This window comes from Rhinatrema bivittatum, chromosome 9, assembly GCF_901001135.1.
Source record: "Rhinatrema bivittatum chromosome 9, aRhiBiv1.1, whole genome shotgun sequence".
Lineage (NCBI taxonomy): Eukaryota > Metazoa > Chordata > Amphibia > Gymnophiona > Rhinatrematidae > Rhinatrema > Rhinatrema bivittatum.
Genome location: NC_042623.1, coordinates 142,952,229 through 142,977,957, shown reverse-complemented (window position 1 = coordinate 142,977,957; position 25,729 = coordinate 142,952,229). Strand labels below are relative to the sequence as shown.

Here is a 25,729-nt window from a genome sequence, read left to right as displayed (position 1 = left end):
TCTAAAATACCAGGGGGAACAAACATGCTGGGGAAGGACAAAACAGAAAAAGGAGCAGGCTGGGTGATCTGAGAAGTCTCCTTAGATTACAAGAAAAAGAGGGGATATAAAATAACAAGGAACATGCCATGCTTTGGCAAAAGACTACAGACTTCCCCTCTGCTAGGCCAGCCTCTATGGTAGTGATGTTAGAGGAAGTTTTTGCACTCAGTCCCCATCTGCTGGTGGGAGTGAGAATCCCACAGGTTTACTAATTTGTCAGAACTTGAGGAAAGCTAATTAGTAGGTAGGACCTAATTGTACCATATTTAATAATAGTTTGCGGTGTGCACAGCAAAGATTGTTCTAGTTTAATGTCATTTTTAATGTCTTTTTTTTTCCCAGAAAATAGTGCATGATATTTGCAAATAGCATGCTTTATTTTCCAAAATGACATTGTCTGGCGTTACCTATTAGGGATGTGCTGTCATTTGAAATGACCATGTGATTAAGTACTTTTGAGTATGAAGGCTTTCATCATCTTAACTTCAAATGCTTTCTGTTCCTGTGTACTTTAAAGTTCCTTTTCGATACACTAAATGTGCAGTTATATGATGGATCTATTGAAACATGCTTGCCTACTGAGCTGTTGACCTTTTCTTTTTCCTGTGATGTTTTATGTCTATGAAGATGGATTATTTTCCTTAATTTTTGGTTTGTTTCACTAAAGTAGCATCCTTTACATGTTTTGCATTGGATCATGTACACAATATTCACAGAGAAGCATGAATGTGATCCTCTTATTTTGAATGTTTTTCTCTTGTGAGAAATTACTAAACACTTTAAGGGTTACTTTTTTTCATATAAGCATTCAGTTGGACTCTTTTGGAAATGGCAGAAGAATGTGTGAGTGTGATGGCATGAGAGAAGGCCTTGAGGAGTGGATCCTGGTAGATGTTCTTTTTTCTCTTCAGTGGTATTAGTAGGGAGGGTACAGATAAGCAGCAGAGACTTTTCATATACAGAGATTTTAAACACATTGAATGTTAAGGGCTTAGATGCTCCTTACAAAAGGCAGTTGCTATTCAGAGAGACCTGTAAGTTGCAAGCTGACATGCTATTGTAAGAGATGCACTTTAGAATGTAAAGGTTATTTAAATGTGTTTGGAGTATCCACAGAATTTGCTTGATATAATAATCAGACTGACATTGGTGTATCATGACCGCAAAGCTTACCAAGTTGATATCTGATTATTTAACTATAAGAATGGGATTTTTGTTAATGGTACCATGCACACAAGTAAAAATCACTATTGCTCATAGAGAAACCTTTAATGGGAATCGGGACTCTTTGTGATGGTGTTAAAGGTAGCGTTTTTTGTTTTTTTTTTTTGCTTCTCCCTTGCTGTTAAAGGGAATTTTTAACAACTTGAAACCTAGTCTGGATACATCTCCAGTGGGAAATGTGGGATGCCCATTAGAAATATGCTTAAACTGAAACATCTTCACAATGCATATTCCCACAGTTCATTGCCCATAGAACAGAAGATCAATGTAGAAAGCACTTGTGGAAGGCAAAAGTAGAGAAGATTGCTTGATTTGACTATGCTTTAGTATAGGCTGAATTGGGAGAGCTAAAACTTGACAAGGGCAGGAAGGTAAAGAAACTGAATAAGGGCATCCTAAAAGATGAATAGAAAGGAAAGTGAAAGATTTAATACAGCATTTATTAAATATAGATGGTATTGGGGAAGGTGGGCATGAAATCTTATGGGTTGGTTTTAAGGCGGTCCTTGAAGGTAAAAGTAATTGAGGGTGTATCAGATTTAAAAAACAAAAAAGAGCTCCCTTTAAAAGATATCTAGAAGCAGCTGAAGATCAAGAAAAAACTGCACAAGGATACAGGATCAAAGAATATCTTAATGCCTAACTAATGGGCAAACTGCATTTGGTGATGACAGAAGAGATCAACATAGGATTAAAAGAATAAACTATTTTATGAAAAGGAGTAAGGTAGATGGATTGTTAGCTCTTAAACTATATAACTTGGCTTCCTCAAACTATCTATCCAAATAGACCAGAGAAGCTTGTTGGGGGTAAGAGTACAACACACATTTGGAGGATATGACAGTTTGGAGAAAGGTCCAACAAACAAATCTCAAATGTGGACCTTCTATGGAATTGAAAGGCATTCTTACTGGTGGTTCCAGGAGATGAGTATCCTAAAACAAACTTAAAATTTGTTGTTGTCAGCATACTAGAAACAATATCCTATTTTGAGTGATTTGGTTAAAGGAAGCATAGGATAGATGAAAGGAGAGGGGAGATCTAAGTTCCATTTCTAAATTTCATGGGAATGAGCAATGCGCATAGAACGATTGCTCACGTTCTGGGTTCTTTTCCCTTAAGTTCATCTTAATGTGGGGTTACAGTTCGTACGTTCTCATTTTTACAGAAACGGAAGAAAAGTTCAGTATACCATAAGTACATTTAGACAGTCGTATTTTTCCTGAAGAAAGTACTTATGATTTGTTCTGGGAGGTAGGGCAAGAAGAAGCATTTGTATAATTAGAATGGGTCACTTGCAATTAAAGGTCCAAAATTAGGGCCAGCACATTGACTCAGTTAACAGCACTGTGCAATGCCATTAGACCCACTTTTAATTTCTAAGCTTGGCTTTTCTGATCTGCCAGGGTTGGGGATGCTTTAGAGGCAGCATTCATAGCCTCTGGGGTTGGGCAGAGGACTCATCCATCCTACAGTGGCAGCAAACAGTGAATGAACTTGGGGTGCACCTGTGCTGGATCCTGGAAAAAGCTTTGGTCTGTGCTCCCCCCACCCGACTTTGGATTACTTGTAGCAATGGATGGACTAGACACTTGGGTGAGTGGGAACCAGGTGGGAAAACAAGCTGTGATTGCATGTTTCTGCCAGTGCAGTACAAACAAAAAACCCAGTTCTGATTTTAAACTGGAAGCCTAAAAGGACAGGAAAAATCAGGTGCATCTTCCATCTCCACCCCCCCCCCCCCTTCAAAGTTGATGCGATCCATAAAGCCCATCAAAATGCAGCTCCTTTCTGTCAGTCATGTAATGAATACTGATGTGCGCATATAAATACTTAGCACAAAGATTCTTAGCTTTATTTCTTTTTTTCCATTTATGCACTTTTGGAGCAGAAAGTCATATAGTTCCTTACCTGTCTTTCACCTGATTTTGTTTACTTGTTTTTTGTCTTATGGTACTGCTAGGTTGTGAGAGAATTATTTGGTGGGTATTAATCTTTGCTCTTGTAAATCTCCCTTTTCTCTACCTGTTGGAACAGAGGATTTTCCCAGGTTTAAAGTGCATGCATTTAATTGACCAAAAGACCCCCCTATAACACATGCATCAGTCACAAATTCATCAGGTCCCAGAGTCTTGACATCTTGCCTCACTGTTAGCCTTTAGAGGCCTACAGTGTGAAGATGGGAGGTTACCCTGTACAGAGATGACCAAGCTCAGTAGTAGAATGGTCTGAAAGGGTACAAACTGGCATCCATAAACGAGGAGAAAAGACAACAGCAGCAAAAAGTGTATTGGCTGCATATCAGCCGGGGAAAAACAATAGTGCAGACCTTTCAGGTGAAGACATCTCTGGTACAGCTGTAGGCTGTAGTGACCCTGTTCATGGACCCACTTTAGCAGAAGACAGGCCACAGAGTCTAATGAGAGAAATAAGAAGAAAAGATGCAATTACGCAGACTCCTGAGGATAAAGAGATAATGTACTGCATGCTTTTTATGTCATAAATCCTATTTTTAAATTACAAGGGTTTACAAGAAGAGGAAGCTGTATTTTGGCACAATGCAATGAGTAAGAAGGACATTTAGCAATACATTTTGATTGAGATACTAAAAATATTCTTCTTTACTGTAAGGTTCATATCTGTCAAGATATGAGTAAAATCAACCTATTTGGAGCCAAAATCTGAGATTCTGGCCAATAAAAATAAGAGAGGTTTAGAGATTTTGAGATGGTGATCGACCAGTTATTTGGAAGGGAGAGATCCATAAAGTATAGGAGAACGTGTACCCTGGGCCACTTTCTTTTCTTCCTGCAAGTGGAAAATACTCTGTGGAAAAGATTAAAGGCCACAGATGCAAATCATTTGGGTTTGATTTATCGATAGGATTGTGATGAGAAGAAAATATATCTCTGCCAGTTTCCATTCAATAAACCGAACAGTAAAGGGTCAATTTTAAGAGGCGCGCGTTCACATGTGTGCGTCGGCACCTACATGTTATAAAATGTTTCCTGCGCATACATGTGAGCGGATTTTAATATCCACGCACATGTACAGGCGGGTGGCCTCCGCATGGTGGTGGGGGGGTCAAATTTTTAAAGTTCTGTTGCGATGCGATCGGGCTTCTTCCCAGTTCCCTACTCCCCCCTACCTAACCTGCCTCCCTTTTTCCCCTCTCTACCCCGACCCCTAAGTCTAGCCTAGCTAGCCCCCAATTTTTAATTTGCATACTTACTGCTCCTTGGGAGCAGAAGTAAACTCTGTGTGCCGGCTGGCTGCCGGCGCACGCTTCTCTGGGACAGCAGCTAATGGTGCTGTCCCGGTCTACCCCTTTTGCAGGGCTCGGCACTTCTGTGCGCAACAGGGTTCCACGCATGGCCAGGCCCATTCTAAAATGCACGCGGCACACGCAAGGCCCGCTGGCGCTTACGCATTTGGCCCTTTTAAAATCTGACCGTAAACCTTTTTGTTTTAGGAACTTCTTACTCCATGTCCAAACTGTACTTGCCAGTACAGAGAAATAGGTTTTGAGCTAACACCCACAAAAAGAGACTGACATTATACCATGGGCCTCGGAGATTTATCCTCCTCCTCCCTTCTTTTGGAGAATCCACACCAGGTGTGGCCTATGTAAGAACTAAGCCCTGGTACAAAGTGTGTCCCCTGAATTGATGGCTACATCTAGAAAAGGCGGCTACATTTAGTTCTCTGAATATTTTGTTAATGAATGAAAGGACTCTGCACAGTTAGTAGGTATTCTTTAAACTGAAAGCTTTTAGAGAATGTCTAACGCTTTCTTTTTGCAATGATAAATGCAGAAAACAAATTATATTTAAGACAAAATATCTAGTATTGAAACATCAGACAAAGGAAGTCTGGTTAATGCTTTCATTTGCTAAGCTAGTCAAACATGGTTTATTATGGACCAGACACCACAGAGCTTGCCCAGTATTTTATTTTATTTATTTATTTGCTTACATTTTATTAAGTGCTCCACCAGAATACTTCCTGGAGCATCTTGAAAACTGTAAATACATTTTGTCTGAATCCTATTTTACTGTGTGGAATGGAAGACATGGACTGAACCCTTTTTATATGCATGAAGAGCAGATCTTGGGTAGAGCATAGTTATGTTTTGGGAAAGGAATGGGTAGGCAGAGCTTTAGTGTATGAGCACCCCTTAATAGGGATGTGCATTTGTTTTTTGAATGAATGCGCAATCCGCAACGTATAGGTCCCTATTCGTTGCATTCGTGGGGTTCCGAAACGTATGGCAAACCCCCACGAATGCAAAGTATCACTAACAAATAAAACCTCCCACCCTTCTGACCCCTCCACCCCCAAGACTTGCCAAAAGTCCCTGGTGGTCCTGGAGTGATCTCCTGCACTCTGGCCATCTGCTGCCAATATTCAAAATGGCGCAGATAGCCTTTGCCCTTACTATGTTATAGGGGCTACCGGTGCCATTGGTCGGCCCCTGTCACATGGTAGGAGCAATAGACGGCCGGCGCCATCTTCTGCTCCTACCATGTGACAGGGGCCAACCAAAGACACCGGTAGCCCCTGTGACATAGTAAGGGCAAAGGCTATCTGCACCATTTTGAATACTGGCAGCCGATGGCCCGAGTGCAGGAGATCACTCCAGGACCCCCGCTGGACCACCAGGGACTTTCGGCAACTCTGTGGGGGGGGGGGGGGTCCAGGAGGGTGGAGGGTTGTAGTTTAAATTTAAAGGGTTGGGATGTGTGGGGGTTTTTTTTTTTTTTTTTTTTTTTAACTTTAATGGGAAACGAATACCATACGTAACTAATGGATGTAACTGATTTGGGTCCCAACGAATACCAAATCGAACGTATCCGTTCCTGCTGCACATCCCTACCGCTTAATGCTCACTCTGTATAAAGTGGCTGCTAGGCATGCATAACTGCCAGCAGAGTTCTGGAGTGCTGCTGAGAAGACCTTCATCCAAGGAAGGGAGGACCTCTGCTTTTACTACCAGTCAGAGGAGCAGCATCTCCTGGTCACGGAGGAGACATCTTTTCTTGCTGGCAAAGGCATGTTGTCTTTTTGGGACTGTGGGGCACACAAAGGAGGGGGAAATGTAAGAGGAATTTGTTTGGCACAAGTAAGAAAGGAGCGTTGGGAACAATATTGAATGAAACAGCAGTAAAGCCAAAACGGGCAAATTGATACTCTTAAACCTTTTTGGTTCTACATCTTCTTTAAGCTGGACATTAATGACATTTCTCAGTTATCCATATTTCTACACAAATCACGTTTTATTCCTGAGAATGGAAACCTGCTATGCACAACACAATTTGATGTCTCTATAGGTTCTTATTACATAAGTAATGTCATTTGACTTTTATGCAGTATGTCTAAAAACTTATGGTATAGCTGCATGGTAAAGGTAGACTTAAGCTTATTCTTTCTATAACACAATGTTTTTAGGTTGGACTAAAATGCCCTACCTTTCTAGTCTAATAAAGGAATTCTGGTATGTATCATACTGCATGTATATAAAACAAATTTGAAGTACACAAGCAAATTGGAAATTTGCTGTAGTTAATGTTCTCAATTTACTGCCATCCTGGAGAGAATTTACCCAAATTGTTTTTTATATCTATTTTGCTTACTTTGAAAAGAAATACTTGAAATGAGAGAGTACTGTGGAGGGCATGGTCATTAAAGAATGAGCTAAGCAAAGTATAAAAAAAACCCCCTCTTACTTTTATGTTTAAATAAACTGAGCAGTTACTTGAAAGAATGCTAGCTATGTGTGTCTGCCGAGTGACTAGGGCCTGGCTAGACTTCTGTGGATTGGTAGAAGGTCGGGAGGAGGGAATGTCTGCATCCCATTATGAATCAGAGGAAGTTATTGTCTGCACTTCACTGTGGGCTCAGAATATCCTGCTGCACATTTTGTTTTTGGCTGGTGTCTGGATTACTCACTACAGCATACAGATGTGCAGAGCGCCGTCAATTTCTAATGCAAAGGACTGAAAGACGTAGCTTTAGCTTAAATAGAAGAAAAGTTTTTGTCTGTCTACACTGACTTTCGACTAATGGAAAATGTGTTTTGTTTTCGTACAGGAGTGTTCTTCTCTGAAAACACTATTTCCAGAGGACTGAGAAGAGAAATTAATCAGTCTGCTTGTCAAGTCACTGGCTGTGTGTGAAAGTGCTTTCATGAGGTAACACTGGGCCAAAGTCAACATTTTTCCCTTGGTGAATCTGCAGCCAAGCAATGGGCCAGAAAATCTCGGGGAGCATAAAATCTGTCGATGTCAGAGAGCCTCCATACAGGCCTGTCAAGCGAGAACTACGAGGCCCAGATTTTTGCAAACCTGCTCGACTGGACATGCTGCTGGACATGCCTTGTGCCCCCTTAGAAGTACAGTACAAACATGCCTGGAATAATGAAGATCGCTCCTTAAATATTTTTGTAAAGGAAGATGACAAACTAACATTTCACAGGCACCCGGTTGCCCAAAGCACAGATTGCATCCGGGGCAAAGTTGGGTACACCAGAGGCCTACATGTTTGGCACATTGATTGGCCAACAAGACAACGAGGAACTCATGCTGTCGTTGGTGTCTCAACAGCAGAAGCTCCATTACATTCTGTAGGATATACATCATTGGTTGGTAGCAATAGTGAATCTTGGGGCTGGGATCTGGGACGCAATAAACTCTATCACAATTGTAAAAATCAGCCAGGGATGACGTATCCAGCTTTTCTGGAACCTGATGAGTCTTTTGTCCTCCTAGACTCCCTATTAGTGGTTTTAGACATGGATGAAGGGACTCTTAGTTTCATAGTAGATGGACAGTACCTTGGAGTAGCCTTCAGAGGACTGAAAGGGAAAAAACTTTATCCCATAGTCAGTGCAGTATGGGGGCACTGTGAAATAACAATGAGATACATCAATGGACTTGATCGTAAGTATTATTCATTTTTTTTTTGTTTTCTAAAATATCAAAATGTATGTTTCCTTAGGCTGGGAAGGAAATGCTGATAAACAAAATAGTTTAGTTTTGCAGTTTATAGTAAAATTCCTAGTGCTATAGTGCATCATCGCTACCTTATTTTAACACCTATTCATGAGTAAGGGAAAATAGCAGTTTTGCCATTAGCATGGCATTTGCTTGATTAATTTCTAGGTGCAATTAGAGATGGGGGCGCACATTCATAATCCTAGAATATGATGATAGATAAAGGATCACAAGACCTGTCTAATCTGCCCAGTTTGTCCTGATGCACTGTTTATAGTCTAGGTGATTTTTGGCTTTCCCCCTCTGTTCATCATAAATCATGCTGTGATGCTGCAAATCTAGAGCTGCTTGGCTTGTATAATATAATGGATTGAAACTATGAAAAGGGTGGAATGCTTGAATCCCTTTCCTTCTGGATGCCACATAGTTGCAGTAGCTTCTGGATCCTCTGTGGGGGGAAATAGTTAAATGGTACTGGAATTCTTAACACACACACGCTCACTCTCAGCGGATTAGTCCCACACAGGTTGCAAAAGATTGTGTGGGTGGTGGTCAAAAATATGGGCTCTGAAGGAGATGCACTGGATCCTAGCACAAAGCATTGTGCCAGTAAGTAGAATTCTTAAATTCTCAGCCTTAAAACTATTAGCACAGAAAAGTACAAATCTTGAATATCTGCATTTTGAGTCACCAGAAAGAATAGCTGTTAAAATAAGCTACTTAGTCCTGGATCAGTACAGATTTTGTGTTTAAGCAGCTTTCTTTCTCCCCCCCCCCCCCCGCCCCCCGTGTTCTCTCTCCATAAATCCCTTTTGAAATATGATTTGTAATTTGTTTTATTTAATATGCTTCCTTTTTTTGGTAGTACAATCTGTTCTCAATTTTCTGCCCAATTCTGCCATTTTGTTTTGATTGCCTGGGTTGATGATTTTCTCTCAGTGAGATTGGGAGATAGTGATTAAGGAAAGCTGAGAACTTTGTAATGAGTAATCCAGTCATAACATAGAATAACATGCAATTTTAAACAGGAGCAAAGCTATAGGTAACACTAGCAGAATTAAGGCTGATATTCCCTTTAAGTTTTGAAAGATAACTAAGGAAATAAGTCAAATGTTTTTAAAAAGAGTATCCAGTTTCTTGTGGTTCTGTTTTGGAACAAGAAGAGAAATGCAGATTTACCTACAGGCACTATTAATCTCAATTGATTTATTTATTGTATTTAAGATTTGTTGCCCTCACACGCCACACGTTCACAGCGGGTCACATTAATAACATTCATAAAAAATAAATATACAAAAATAGTGATCACTTAGCCAGCTACCACCATAATGAGTGGCTAGAAATAGAATGTTTATCACTCATGGAACCCAATTTACAATCACTAAGTTATTTATAGCTAATTACCTCAGAAACCTGCCTCTGGTAGATCATAAGCCTGCCTAAATATGCCTTTAATTGCTTCTTTAAGCATTTACTAACGTGTCTAACTCGTTACCGCATGTTTCTAAAGATACCCCCGTAGGTTCTGAAGTCTAGCAAACCTTTGCATATAAAACATTATATTCAGCATACTCTGGATTAGCGCGCATCACTTTTTAGTAAATATAGTTCAAGTTATGAATTAAACTAATGGTCTTTTTTGCAGAAAAATAATATCTTAAAGGCATAGGACATGAACGTACTAGAAGAAAATGGTCTCTTCAGGGGAACAACTTTTATCTGAGCAGATAATGGGGTATTCTGAGTTCTGAACAGAGAGAATTTTCTACTTTTTCATAGTAACATAGTAAATGACAGAAAAGAGAGGCCATTGAGTCTGCCCAGATATTTTGTCCATGCTAGTTACTCTTTCTGTCACACACTCGCTTTCTCACCACTCCCCCTTCTCACCAGTCTCTCATTCTTCATCCCTTACACCAGTCTCTCTCACCAATTCCCCCTTTACACCAGTCCCTCTTTCTCCCAAGCCACCCTCCACTCCAGTGTCTCTCCCTGGTCATTGGTCACACAAGTCTTTCATTCTCACCAATTACCCCATACACACACCAGTCTGTCTCTCACCAGTTATCCCCTACTCCAGTATCCCTCACTGTCGCCCCCCCCCCCCCCCAACCAGTCTCCCACGTCACTCTATAAACCAGTCCACTCCATTATATCTCACCAGTTACCCAAGCACTCTTTCTCACTTGTCACTCCACGTACCAGTCCCTTTCTCACCAGTCAATCCCCCCTCCCCAAATCAGAATGTGTGTCTCTCTCTCTCACACCAGGCCACACGACTGAGGCCAAAAACACATCTTAGCTAGCAAACGATAGTGGGATACTCCTAATAATCAATCAACAGCAAACTATATACTGAGAACATTTAATATTCAGTGCTGACTTCCTGACTGCTCAATATCACATGTGCACCTCTGTTACACTATCTGATGGATTTTCAAAGGCCTACGTGCGTGGCCAGAACTTGTGATGGGTGGAATAGAGGAACCTTAAGGACCTCAGTATAAAACTTCCTAAGCAGCTCAACTACAGATAATGAAACAGATGTAGGAAAAATTAATATCCTAAGATGCAAATTCCTAGAACAATTCTCTAAAGTCTCTAATCTTCGTTGACAAACTTCTTGACCTTTGAACCAGGGTCCCAAAGAGATACACGTTGTGTGGTAGCCTTTAAAACTTGGTCCTGCCCTGAAATCTGAGTTTGAACTTGAGCAACAGTAGAGACCAAGTTATCAAATCTAGTCCCCAATCCTTTGATGGCTATCTAAAGAGACTCCACAGTGATCTGTACCGGTCTCTCAGAAACACTGGCAGAAGTTAAAATGCCATTGGGATTCTGAGAAGACGACAAAACTGGGACTCCTTCCCCCCCCCCCCCCCCCCAAACAAGGGAATCATCCGGTACATCTTGTTCAGGTACCTGATTCACCTGAAGCCCAGATTCTAATATAGGTGGTGGGTAGAGATCAGGACTGAGAGAGATGGAATTCACAGAAGCGACAGGAGAAATCCTGTCAAGCTGATCCAGTCCTGAAGGGGAGCTTGAAGTTTGAAAGTATCTTGAAATGGGCTATTGGGTCGTCAAAGAAGGAACTGAGAAATTAAGGAGGGGAAAATCACACAGATCCTTTACTCTTTTTCCCCATGGTCCGAATGGGAAACAACCGAAGAAAAACAAAGGAGAGCACTTGCTTGGAAATTGTTGAAGGCAAAAAAAGCCGCGTGCTGCAGCACGATGGAATTTGTCCCTCCTGACGTCCCGGTTAGATGACGTCAGACACCCGGGAGTGTCGTGGGAACCAGCAGAAAAACGCACCGGGCAGCCAAGGGTCCAAAAATCAAGTATAGGAAATGCTGTCCTCTGTCCCGCTGCATGCTGCAGCACGATGGAATTTAAAGGTCCCTCCTGATGTCCCAGGGAAAGTTTCAGTAGTTGACATCACACTGATATACAGCATTAATTTTTGAAAAAAAATTAGTTGGAAAATGCTTAGTTGAGAAATAGCTCAGCCACGCTTTTTACTTTTTAACATTCATTATACAATACATCACATTGAAACTTTTAACAGTAACATTACTGTAGACCTGAATAGCAAAGCTTTGTCTAACATTTTGTCTTGTATCTGGTGTTTACACTGGCACATTAAATGTATGTATTTTTGTAGATGAAAGTGAATAGCTGACTGTGGTCTCATTGACCTTTGCTCATATCTATGCTATGTCAACCTTTCTAAATTGTATGTATGCTGTTCATTTATTTGGATTAGTTTGATGTGAAAGCAGGTGTAAATAAGAGGGATAAAAGCCAAATAGAAAATGACTTGACTTATTGAGCTTTAATACATCTTTGTAAGGGCAGAGAGGTTGCTAGAGCTTGCTTTTATTCAGTAGCTTGCTAATATTTTCAGTGAGGCCACAACTGATTATTTGGTGAATTCTTTGAAGTTGTGAGCTTTTCTCAGTCTCCTGTTAATTATATAGATTTAAGCTGATGCGTCTCTAAAGTCATTCACTTTTACTATTTGGAAACCATAAGTGAATAGTGGTTATAGCTTTGTTTAATAACACAATTGTATAAGTTCTTACAGTACTAGTTTTCAACTAAATAGCAAATTCTGCACAGGGCCGTGTGAGTAAAGTATAAACTAGTAGACTCCCTTGCTTTTAAGAAAATACCACACCATTGATGCCATGTGATTTCTCAGCTAATGATTTACCTGTGTGCAAGTGTCTGGACACAAAGTTAAAAAAAAATACCCCAATATAACAAAACCTCTCCAGTTCACTGCTTTAATTGTTTTAGGGGCTTGCTGGAAAAATGTTTTATTTTTCACATTTTAGTGCATGTTAATTTGGTTTTTATATACACATTTAACAGTGAATTTTAAAAGCCTGGTGTGCACATTAATTAGGGGATATGCGACTAAGTTGCACCTAGCCATGCTGAGCAGATTTTAAAAGCCTTTCAGATAAATGCGTATCTCCCGCACTGCGCATGTCTCACAACTTTGTAAAAAGGGTGTGGTCTGGACAGGGCCATGGGCATGTTGGGAACTGGCCAAGAGATGTGTGTACATACTTATGCGCCCTGGTGTGTGCTGAAGTCTCCTACCGCATAATTTTACTTCTGCTATTTTGGAGGAATTTAAAGGGTCTGGGGTACTTTAAAGGGGGAGGACAGGCTATCAATCCTGGGGGATCTGGAGGACCTAGCTGTTAACTGGGTGGATCTGGTGGACGAGCTGGTAAACTGGTAATGGCGTCGGTGTGAGTCCCTCTTAAAATCCCTCGACTTACACAGTAGAAGCGGCTTTAGTGTTCCCATGTGATTGCCCACTATAAATTTGGCGTACTTGTACGTACGGCCAGACTATTTTATAATATGCACGCACATGTTATAAAATAGCTACATCCCTGAGCGCAATTTCTATGCCTAATGAGACAAGATCAACATTCATGTTGAGGTGATAAGGGTACTTCATAGCTGGTGGAGGTACTTCTGCCTTCACTTAATCACATAAGAATGGGTCAGTTGATTGTGTGCAGTGCACGGCACAATGCGTGATTGGATGCGCGTCCAAAACCCAAGATGCAAAAAGGGGTTAGCGTGTCCAAAACATGCATCCAATTGCTGGTCCCATGTAAATTCATGTTAATGAGTCTATTAGCTATTCCTCACCCGATGCAATACAAAAAATGTGCACCCGACATGCACATTTTTACTCTTTAAAATTAACACTGCCCCAGAGCAGGCGTTAAATTTTGAGGAGCCAAAAATATCGTGACGATATTAAGTCTGAGGAACTAAAAAAATTAGAACAGTCCCAAAAAAAAAAAAAGTGTGCCAGCGGCAGGTTAGGAAAAGGGATGCTCAATTTTACAAGCATCCATTTTCCTAACCTGCTCACTGCCACCTCTTCTGGGTGCCTGCTGCTGAAGACGCACTAGGGACACGCAATTTCCCCTAGTGCCTCCTTTTACTGCGGCAGCCCATTTGCATATTGCATCAGGTGCCCCGGAGAGATCGATGGACGCAAATTAGAAGAGCGGGCGCTCAAATCATGAGCGCCCATTTTCCGCGCGCTGATATTGCATCAACCTGGAAATTCTTTAAAATTTAGGGCTATGAGAAAAGCCGAATAATGGATCTGGCCCTTACTGTAGTGTTCACATTAGATCACCATAAGCCAAAACAACTCATAACCATCTCTATAGTATTATGAGATTAAATGAGCATTTTATTACATACAGATCTCATAATACTTCCAAGATCTTACACAGGGAAGAAAAAAAAAAAAAGAGCTTAACTCTCAACATGCACATACCAGCTAGGACATCTTCAGTAGCTATGAATCTCTCCCTTGCCTGCGTTTTTTATGTTAACGTAAAGCAAGCTAATTTGTCTGGAAATAGCAGGTGTAAAATTGACAACACACCAGATTTGCCACAGATATAGCATAGCATAGAAATTGAGCTCTTTCTTTCCTGTTTTGCAATTTCCCACTGATAAAAGGCTCTGACATATATGTACAGACTTGATGCCTACTCTTCTGGTACCTACATTAAAATGTTAGACCATCTATTTGTAGCACACATAACTGGCAATCAACATTACAGCATGGAAATTTATCCTACAAGAATTATTTGTAAGAAGATGTAGAAATTGCCTAGGGATGGAGTAGATGGGGCTGTCTTTTTTTTTTTTTACAATTGGTAAATGTGAATCAAGTCAAGGATATATGAATAAATTTATATTTTATCTGAATGGTTACAGTTTTTCATGCTTGATGTGTAAAGTATATATATATATATTTTTTTAAAGCTGTAGTGTACACGTTCTTTTGACAAATGACTTTGGAGATAGAAAGCTTTGTTTTTAGATGTGATAGAACTGTTTAAAAGGAGTAAATGTATAAGTAAAAATTTCTAATTCATTGTAATATGGTAAAGGACAGCAGATAAAGACCAAAATCTGTGCAGTCTGCCCAGTAGAGTCTTATTCAGTTTAGATATATGTGCACATATACCTAAAGTGGAGTGAAAGAGTAGCCTTGTGGTTAGAATAGTAGGCTGAGAATTGAGGTTCAGATCCCACTGTTGCTCCTTGTGACATTTGGCAGGTCACCTCACCTTCCATTGCTTCAGGTACAGACTTCGATTGTAAGCCCTCTGGGGTCACATGTATTCATGTACTGTAAGTAACTCGCCTTGAGTTAAATGAAATCCCTTATGCAACTCCATACCAGTTCCCTTCCCCACCCTCAAGTCTTTATCTATCCTCTCAACTGTTTTCTCATCACTATCCTGAGCATGTTCAAAATCTGCCAAAATGATGGCTTTCACCTCTTCTACTAGTAGACTGTTTCAGGCCCATTCATCTTTAACTTTTTTTTTTCCTCACAGAACATTACCCCAATTGAACACTGTTGCTATCCTACCTCTGCTATTGAAGGGTGTAACTAGCTCTGTGGAGGTTACCTCAGTGTATTTTGGCAAATAAAAAGCAGTCACACCACTGCACCATGCAGTTTCCTGTTTCATTACCATCCTCTGTTTATCCTCCTGTGTTGGTCTCCACTATTGTCAATGTAAGAGCATTCCAGGCATCAGCTACCCTCTGTGTGTGGGGAAACATTCTGATGTTTGTCTAACTCCTTGGAGTTTCATATCATGACCCCTAGTTCTATAAGTTACTTTCCATTAAAAAAAAAAAGTTTGCTTCCTGTGCATTAATATATTGTGGATATGTAATTGTCATATCTTGTGCATCTTAGGAGATGTCTGTATATATGGCCAATCAAGAAAATGGCATCAGCTGGCCCTGAGAAGTCACCATTTTAAACATTGTCGTATATCGCCGGGCTGGCTCGTGCCATTTTAAATGTCATCTGGCACTGGTCAGCTGTGCCATTGCCTGGCATGTGGTTTTTATCATGGCAGGAGGTGCATGGGCCTTCCTCCTGTCCATCCCAACCCTGGTAGATAAGTGGGGAGGTCAGGGTGGTTTCTGGTCCTAGAACTTTTTTTCTGATTAAATTGAGGGGGCACAGGGGGATTTGGGGAGGTTCCAGCTTTTTTTTTTTTTTTTGGGGGGGGATATCTTTTCTAAAATGTTTCAATGAAATCCAGGAGGGGGGGGGACACGAGAATTTTTCAGGCTGCACATGCCGCCTAAATTGTACAGTCACCTAAGCCATAGATTCTGTCTGCATGTGTCGTCACAGCTCAGTAAACAGATGGAATTGCCTTCACAGCTCCAGTTTCCATCTTTCCCTCATGGGTCATTATATAGTCATGCTACATGTTACTGCCGTATTTGGTTCTGACCCAAAGGACAAATGACTCAAGTTCTAACTGAATCCTTCACACAAAAATCACCCCAAAATCATGTCCTGGAAAATTACATTTTTGCTCATTACATCTAGGGAAAATCTTGGAATACAAAGAGAGGAAAATCATATAGTTGGTTGGTTTGACTTATTTATTTTTTAATCTATAATTCTGTAAGGCATCTATTTGAGGAAAAAGACCCTTATGAACCATTGACAGGTTCCTTGGTATTATCCTGCTTTAAGTGATTTTATATTTTTAACTGAGAGCAGAAAAAGGTCTGTAGGTCCTGTGCTTCAGAAATAACACTCAATTAATTGCTAAGGGGATAACAACTTGGAAGAGAATGGGAGACAGCGCGCTCAAACTTTTTCTTTTGAACTTAGTGTTATTTCAGCCAAGATTTTGATGATCAAAGATATTTAGAAAAGGTGGTGCTACTTTTACTACTTAAATGACTGCCTTGTTTGTAGTAATTTTTCACTTTCCTGCATAGCATAATTCGTATGCATAATCTAACTCTTGCCAAGGGGGATACATGATAAAAGCCGTTTGATCTTTTTATGCCCTTTCATGCTTTCATACGCCAGATGAATTCAGAAATGCAAAATAAAAATTTCAGTAACTTCCAACTACCTGAGTAATCAATGTTGGAACTGTTTCAAAAACTGAACATACTAATGATGGTTAAAGCTGATATATGTCATGTGTAAGAAAAGGAATAAATGTTCGCACTCATTCTTTTAAACATTCTGAATGTTAAAACTAGCTTCCTAATTTGTTTGTACACCTTTCTGTTAGAAAATAATTTGATTTCTGTGACTATGGCTATAGAATTTACTCCCAGTCAAAGCTGTCATGTGCTCCCAGATGTGGATTATCAGATTTGATTAGCAATTCTTTTCTAAAATGCCATTATGAGCTAGATATGACTAGAAACTGGTGAAAAGTGACATCAGATTGCTGTCTTGATTTTCAAGTCTAGAGGATACATTTTTTTTTCATTCCCTTTGGTTTGTATTCAAAATGAAACATTGTAATACAGCCAATAAAACAACAACCAGTACTTGGGAAGTTACTATAGGACACAGTTGCAAAACAGTGTGGTATTTTTGGTATTAAAGAGATGCCAATGGGTAAAAATGTACCAAAGAGAGATGTCCAGTACACCAAGATTATAGCTTTTGTCTACATCTCTAATGCTTTTTGCAGAAAAAACTTGAATTACTTTTCTTTCCTCTTCTCATTTTTTCCGCTGAACTTCTCATTTTTTCCCTCCTTTCCACAAAATTTTAAAGATAGATCGTCTCTAAATCTGGGGCAGTGGGTTGCTACAATGCTGCTGGGTATTAATTGATGTGATCCAGCAGCGTGTTGGGGCATTCTGACTGGCTTTTCTCATGTAGCAGAGACTTGCCTTATACATTGCTGGCAACAAATGTTTAACTTCATCCAAGGGCTGCCTTTTCCTCTCACCCCTCTTTGCTTTATTTCCTCTGTTGCCCTTCCTTTCACCACTTCTACCTTTACTTGTTTTTCACCCTGACAGGTGAATGGCACTTTTTAAAATATGCTGTCGAGCTTCTAGTCTCTTTTGATTCTGAGTCATGCAATGCCATTTGATTATATTGGCATTTTCATTTTTCTCCTTTGAGATTTGCTGTGTGGTACCATGTTCAGGAGGAGTAAGTATTTCTGTTTGAGATTTGGTGGTTGGTTGCTTTGTGGTTTTGGAGTGCTTTTTAGAATGAGGAACATGAACTACATTACTCATGCTCAGTGCAAGATACTTGGCAGAACTGCAGAACTGGAATGTACTCAGTAAGTACTTGGATTTTAACACCAATTGCATACATGTGATTCTTCAGCTTGCAAAATTGTTATGCAAGAGCAATGTGTCTGCCTTGATTCAATCAAGAAAATTCTTCTTAAGGTAATATATATTTGTGTACAAATGAGTTTTAACCCCATAGCTAATAGAAACATGCTCAAACAGAGTAGAGCCATGCTAGTCATCAAGCAGGTATTTTTTTTTCCTTATGGAATTGCCCAGTATTAAGAGTCCAACTCAAACATTTTCCCAGGTCACATTTCCTCCAGAGTGTTTAGATGATGGAAAAGTCCAGAACAAACATAGACAACAGCTCTATTTGTGCTTGAGCACACTCCATGTTCTTTGCTCCACTTTTACTGGTTAGAAACTGAGTTACTCTGCTTCAGGGCTATAGGAGAGGACATGCAGGACTCTATTGAGCAGTGCTAAATTTCAGGCAGCAGAGAATAGTTGGCAGTGTACATGGAACAGGCATCTTTGTTCTTTTAAAGATTTAAATTGATTGTGATATTCTCTCAGCAGTCCATATTCAAAAGCATTTAGCTAGATAACTCAAGTTATCTGGCTAAATGAAGATTTGAGCACTTATCGGACTAAATTCTAGCTGCTTAACAAGTTAGCTGGCTAGACTTGGGCCAGATAAGTTAGGGGAGTTTTGGGGGTGTAACTGGGAAGAATTGAGAGCTGGCTAAGTTATCCAGATAATTCTGATATTCAGTCAGCCAGCTAAGTCTCTGGTCAGGTTAAAGGACTATGCTAAAGTTAGCTGGTTAATTAAGAGAGTCATTTTTCAAATCTTGTTAGGTCCCTAATGCCCATGTTAATGACCTAACACCCACGATAATGCCATAACACATGTGATAAATAATGCATCGCGAGATGCGTATGCAAATTTGAAAAAATTAGTCAAGTGGGAGGACTTTGGGAGGAGTTTATGAAAATGAGGGGTGATTAACAATGTGTGTGATAGCATAATACATGCTATCACGGGATTAAATGCCAGAAATAGCAACATCTTTTTCTCCTGGTGTTTCGCAGTGCGTTACACCTGAAACGGGATTTGCAATAAAGGTACACAAAGATGAGGTTTGTATAGTGTACACTCGACCTAGCTTGATGCACTCTCTACCTAGCTGCTATCAAGCTAGGTCGAGAGTACAGTGCACAATTCTCATCTTTCCTAGCATGTAGCCAGATGGACTCAGAATCAATGGGTTGTGCTCTCCTGACAGCAGATGGAGACAGAGGCAGGTTTCAAAGCGGACATCACCCTAGGTACACCCCTGCAGTGACCTCCAGCCCTTCAGTATTTCTCCATCTCCAGCAGATATAGACATGCTTTCCCTATGGGGATCTCTGTACCTTTTAGAAGAAGAAATTCTACTTCTAAATTGGAGAAAAGATTGATACCTAAAGGTCCCTCCCCCAGTTGAGAATTCCTGAGGTGATTTCTGAGATCCCTCAGAGGTGTGCCTTGGTCCGGTAGCCAGTTCCCAGTGTGGACTTTGCTGCTTAAGCAGCTGAAAGGCAGTGGGTGCAAAAAGCCGAGTGTGGCAGTGACGGCCAAAGCTCTCTTCCTCCTGCAGCTGGATACCATCTCGGTTCTCACCCAGTAAGCGCTGAGCCCAGGTAAGTTTAAAAAAAAAAAAAAGAAAAAAAAAAAGATTCACCTTCATAGAGATTTCGGTAAGACTTTCTCCAGTCTCCTTACTCAGCGTGCCATACAGACATCGTTCCTGATCCAGTTGAGGCATATGGATGTGGGCTTACAAGTGGGTTGAGCAGCCCCCCCCCCACCGTGGGCTAGGCCCCGCTTTAAAGTTGGTCAGCACATCGCATGGTAAAATGAGACGGTGCCATCTTGCACGTGTCTTTCTGAGTCTCGTATTGACCCCATAGGACGTCGGTATGCGCCATGTGTCGGCTCTGCGCACACGCCATGCGTGTACTTATGAGCACAATAAAGTAAGAGCAGGATATAGGAAAAGCCAGGTTCACGGGCTGTGCATGTGCCTTACGGTGCTCCACCTAGGCACTCAAAATTTGTGCACATAAATGTTTAAGCGTGAGCCAATCGAACATACAGTTACTGTAGCCAATGGCACCAGCAGTCAAGAAACATAAGTGCCTTGCTCTCTGTACTGCCTGTCATATTAGGGCTTCCCTTCCCAGCCTGACCTGGGTTCCAACTTGTCAGTACTGAGAGGAAGCCCAAGGGGATTTGGCCTCCCCAGATTTTGCTAAACCCGGCTCTTCCCATTCAGATGAGGGATTGGCAGCCTTAACTGGAAGTACTCCTGAACTGACTAACCCCTTGGCTCGGTCTTCCATGGGAGAGGGAAACTCTGCTGGAACCACCCCAGTTCCCCCTGGGCTAGGCATGGACCTGGAGGCCTTTTCTTGGGTAGAATTTATCCAGGGACTTACAGGCCTTTGTAAAGATGCAGTCTACTTCCTTGCTTGCCCCTGTCCAGATGGAACCCCAGCTAGCCCCCTCTCCCTCTTCCATTCCTGTTGGCAGACCTCGAGGCTTGCCGTGCCTGACCAAGGGTATCCCTAGTGAGGACCCTGATGGCACAGACAAAAGAGCAAGATCTCTTGGAAGAAGGGGAAATTCCCCCGGGATTAGAACCATATCGAACCAGTTCTTTCAAAGAGATGATTTGCCAGCCATGGTTTCCCAGACCCTGAAAATGCTGAGAGTTCTAGAGCAAAGTCTGATGGAACCAAAGAAGAATCCCATTCTGATTTCCTTGCACAAAGCCTCTTGCTACTTCCCAGTATTGGAAGCCATCCAGAAGTTGATTAATTTGGAATGGGATGCCCCAGAAGCAAGTTTTAAAGGGGCCGGGTGTTAGAAGCTGGATTTGCATTTTCCTAAAGTGGATGCACTGGTCTGCACTGTCTAAGCGAACAACTATCCCAGTGGAGGGAGGGGCGCCTTAAAGGATGTGCACGAAAGACGGTTGGAGTCTATCCTTAAACAAATCTTTGCAGTAGCAATGACCTTACAGATTGCTACTTGTTGTGCCCTGTAGAGTGTACGTGCCTACTTCTCTCTTAGGAAGTGGATGACTTGGGGGGTGAACCCCAGAGCGGCTATGGAACCTGCCACTACCTTTTTCACAGATGTGGGCTCAGATTTAGTCCGTACTTCAGCCAGAGGAGTGGCCTCAGTGGTAGCGACCAGAAGACAGCTATGGCTGCGGAATTGGACAGCCGACGCAATCTCCCAAGGCCAACCTTACAAAGATGTCTTTTAAAGGATCACTCCTATTCGGAAACAAATTGGAAAAACTGGCCAATCTCCAGATAAGAGGAAGCAGTTGCAGCACCCCTTGCCTATGAGGGGCTGGTCTAGGGTCTCAACTTTTTCGACCCTACAGAAATTTGACATTTCAGAGGTCTTGGCCCTTTGGAAGAACTCTGTCTTTTTGTAGTCGTCAGCCCATGAGAGAGACAGGTTCGTGTTCAGGATCTTCTCAAACCTCCCAATTAAATTTTACTGACTTATCTTCATAACGAGGAGGTAGGGGGTCGACTGTCTCTCTTTTACCAAAGGTGGGTCAAGATCAGACAAGTGAGTACTGGAAGTCATATGAGAAGGATATGCACAAGAATTTCACAGCACTCCTTGGAATGTATTCATAATGTCTCCTTGCCACTCCCAGCACAAAAAGCAGGCAATGGAGATTACTCTCTCTTAAGGCTCCTCAGGTTGAGGGCTGTAATCCCAGAACCTACCCCCCAGGAAAATATGGGACGTTATTCCATCTATTTTATTGTACCTAAGGAGGAGATGAGTCTCCAGGGCTGGGGAGCTCACTGTTAGGAACTCAGTCCAGGAAGAGGTCCTCTGGAACATCAATCGCCTAGAAGCCAATCTCCAGATAAGGTTGGCATTGAGGCTGGCATACTTGCAATTCAGCCACAGACTCCAGGGTCAAGCGGTCCGCATAATGTCTGATAATGCAACAACTGAGTCTACATCAATTGCCAGGGAGGAACCAAGAGCCAGCAAGTGTCTCAGGAGATGGACCTCCTTATGCAATGGGTGGAAATACATCTACAGACTATCTCAGCCTCACACACCGCAAGAAAAGACACATCAGAGCAGACTTTCTAGCAGAAAGATTGGGTGTTGACTGAAGCCTTTCAACCAATGATAGATCGCTGGGGCCTCCTGTCCATCGACCTGCTGGCCGCATCTCACAATGCGAAGGTTCCCCGGTTTTGTTTTTTTTTCAGTCGCAGAAGAGATCAGAGGTCCCTGAGAATCGATGCTCTCTTTCAGACCTGGCTGGAAGAAAAGTTGCTATACGCCTTCCCGGTCCGAAAGACAGTCTATTTGTCATTCATGGTGGAAGGAAGCAGGGCAAACTAGCTTTGTGGGCTACCATAGCTCGCTGGATTTTGGAGCTAGTCTCCGGGGCCTAAGCGGAGGCTGGAATGCTATTATCGTCTCAGGTTAAAGCTCATTCCACCAGGGCTCAGCTGTCTCATGGGCGGAAGTTAGACTGCTGTCCCCTGTTGATATTTGCCAAGCGGCAATGTCGTCATCCGTGTACATCTTCTCCAGGTTCTATTGCCTGGGTGTACAGGCCCGAGAAGTTACAGCCTTTGCAAGGGTGGTATTAACCAAACCACGGGCAGCCTTCCGCCCCGATCTAGCTTTTGTTCATCCCATTGCTCCTGAGTCCATCTGACTACACACTAGGAAATGGAGAAATTACTTACCTGATAATTTTGTTTGTCTTAGTGTAGCCAGATGGACTCTGCATCCCGCCCCTGGCTGCCCAAGAATGGTGCCAAGGATGCGCTTGTGCAGTGGATATCTATTCCAAGAGATTACGGGTAAGCAGTTATGCAGTTCCTAGATCAGGGCATCTATAATCTTACTAGGGTTCAGTGTGTGTTTGGTTGAGTACAGTTACGTTATCCGTTTTTAATAAAGTTTTTGATAGTATGTACACAGTGGCTTTTGAAGAGAATACAGAAGGGCTGAGGTCACTGCAGGGGTGTATCTAGGGTGACACCAGCTTTGAAACCCGACTCTGTCTCTAACTGCTGGCTGGGGAGCACAACACATTGGTCCTGTCTGTCTACACTAAGGAAAATGAAATTATCAGGTAAGTAACTTCTCCATTTGTGTACATTTCATCATTCCAAATCACATAAAATCTTCACTGATGTCTACTGTTTGTGCCTCTGATTGTGCATGTAAAACTGCCCCCCCAAATCCTAGCCCACCACCAAACCTCATCCCGAGTTACTAGTTGCCCCTGTTACAATGGTATAAATAGTTTACTTATATGAGAGCCTTATAAAGAGTCGCTCTCGTGCTCTGTCTTGATAGCCAGCTATATTCAATAGAGTGAGTGCACTTATAGAATATACCTCCAAGTCAGATAAGTTTATCCAGCTAATTTTGTTATACGGACCATGTCTGAATATGGACCTCTCAATGGCTAGTAAATTACATGAAGTCTTAGATGCTAAACATTATGGAATAGATGAGAAAATGTAGGATAAACATACTGAGACAAAAGATACACAGTAAGTTGAGTGTAAGAGCTGAATTTTCTTTAAAAAAAAAAAAAAAATCCTCCAAACCTGATCTGCTGGGAGAATCTATTTGTAACGAGGGGCATGTTAAAAAAAACAAAACAAAAAAAAACTCAAAAAAACATTTGACCCACAAAATATTTTTACAATAAAAATATATAATTACTGTGAGATACTTATTTGTGATCTAGTGGCAAAAGCCAACCAAATTTTTGATGGAGAGAATAACATTTTTAGTAGTATATATAAAGGCTGCAGCATGCAAGCAGATTCCCCTGCAGATAGCCATCTCTGATATTTTCTTGTCATTAATCCAAAAGCTGGAGGTAGCTTCTCCAGAGTGGTAACGACTTAATTCCACTTCATATCCACTGATCATGTGCCTGTGGGGCAACAATGAGAACTGGCAAAATGAAATTACATAGTACTGCATGTTTTTCTAAGGACACTTAGGCACACTTCTCCTAACAAGAGCTTGTAATTCAACTGCAATGGAAGAGATTTATATTATAAAGATCTGTGAATAACACTGAAAATGGAAATAATCTGCAGATTGATTTCTAGGTTCTTCCTCACAGCAGACACTTTGATAAGACTCCCCTATTTATTATAAAATCATACTGAGATGTGTTGGCAATATTCAAAATGGTAGACCATTGCATATAAGCTGCAGTTGAGCTTATATTTAAATACTTAAAGAGGGCTGCTTTGTTTTCCTTTTAGCTTTTATTCTGAAAGTTAATAGTCGCTTCTCTTCTCCCCTCCCTACTTAAAGTACTGAAATGACTCTTATATAACATGATTATCGAATACATAGCTTATTTTAAACATAATCTTTAAACAATTTTTACTTGATCCAGCTTTAAAGCAACATAGTCCAGAATTTTATAATTCTTTTTTTTTTTTAAGACACTGTTTTGAGATTTCATATTTAAAGGGTGTTTATAGGAAAATAATTAGAGATCCTCTTATTTTCTATTTCTATTTTCTACTTGTGTTAGATAAACCCTAGGGGCTATGATTATGATTATCCTGATGGATGAACAGATGACTACAGTGGCCAAAAGGGCATTTGTAAATCTTTGCATAGTTGGGCAGTTACACCCTTTGTTACAGCAGACTGATCTTCGGGTAGTTATGGGGACAGTAGTTCTTTCCACCTTTGGCTTACTGCAGTTCACTGCATTTATTTAGGTTCTTGGCCACTTACAGTTCAAAAGATAGTGAAAATCCATCTGAGACTGAAAGGATGTGATAGGGCCACCCTTTTCTGATTATTTTGCTTAAATTAAGGACTCATTTCAAAAGTTTGTGCATCAATTATAGTATACTGAATGGTATTGCTTCCTTATTCTGTTGAAAGGCTACAGAAAAATGTTCCTTTGTGATTGCTCTGATCCATTTAAGATTTGTGCTCAGTTATTCCCTTGGTAAAGGCCCTGAAACTTGCAAGCACTTGAGCAAGGTCATTTATGGGTATGGCCTATTTCTTTGGTTAAAAAAAAAATAAAAAAAAAATGAAACCCTGAACAGCAGTAAAAGGATATTACCACTTCCTCCAAAAAACTCAAACAAAAAATTTTTTCTTTAGAACGAGAGAGAATATATTACTTTTATAACCGCATCAGCAAGCCTGATGAAGTCCCTCAAACACCTAATGAGGTCTTCTGGTCTATCAATCATTTGCGGTTTCAAAAAATAGTTATTCAACCTAAAGAAATTATAGAATGTAATTTTTACTAATTATAGCTTTTATCAATTTTGTACTTTTATATTTGTCAGAATTATAAAATGTGTGAATGGACTGCTCAGTGTTCACCAAACTGCTTCTCAAAATTGGCCCGACAGCGGCCGGTGTTTCGCATATGAAATGCTTCTTCAGGAGCCAATTAATTTACAAAGCTGTCCGCTTTCATCTGCTTTCACAGAGCTGTCCGTGCTTTTACTTCTTCACAGAGCTGTCAAAGTATTCTAGCGGGACTCTATGCCCTGCGCTCTGAGTTCCGAAAGAGATTTAAACAATGTAAATATACAACAACTTCAATTCTTCTGATGCAGTACAAACATTCAAAAAATGTACTTAGCTTAGTGAAGATAATACCATCTATTTAGCCAGGACTTCCGTCTCTACATGCCTCAACTCTGGAATAGAGACTGACCTCCCTTATAGGAGGCATTTAAATACCATCTGAAAATAGTGCCGCTGAATGCCACTAAACGTAATGGCATCAGAGACCAGC

The 25,729-nt window shown here is 41.0% G+C and overlaps 1 protein-coding gene across 2 annotated transcripts in view; it reads left to right on the top strand.

Moving 5' to 3' along the window:
• SPSB4 (splA/ryanodine receptor domain and SOCS box containing 4) overlaps window positions 1-25,729 on the top strand; it is a 301,733-nt gene that overhangs the window by 79,259 nt on the left and 196,745 nt on the right. For both annotated transcript variants that reach the window (XM_029616474.1, XM_029616475.1), the window contains exon 2: window positions 7,357-8,204. In XM_029616474.1, the coding sequence (XP_029472334.1) occupies window positions 7,511-8,204 (694 nt within the window). In that variant the 5' untranslated portion in view covers window positions 7,357-7,510. The remainder of the gene's footprint in view (window positions 1-7,356; window positions 8,205-25,729) is intronic.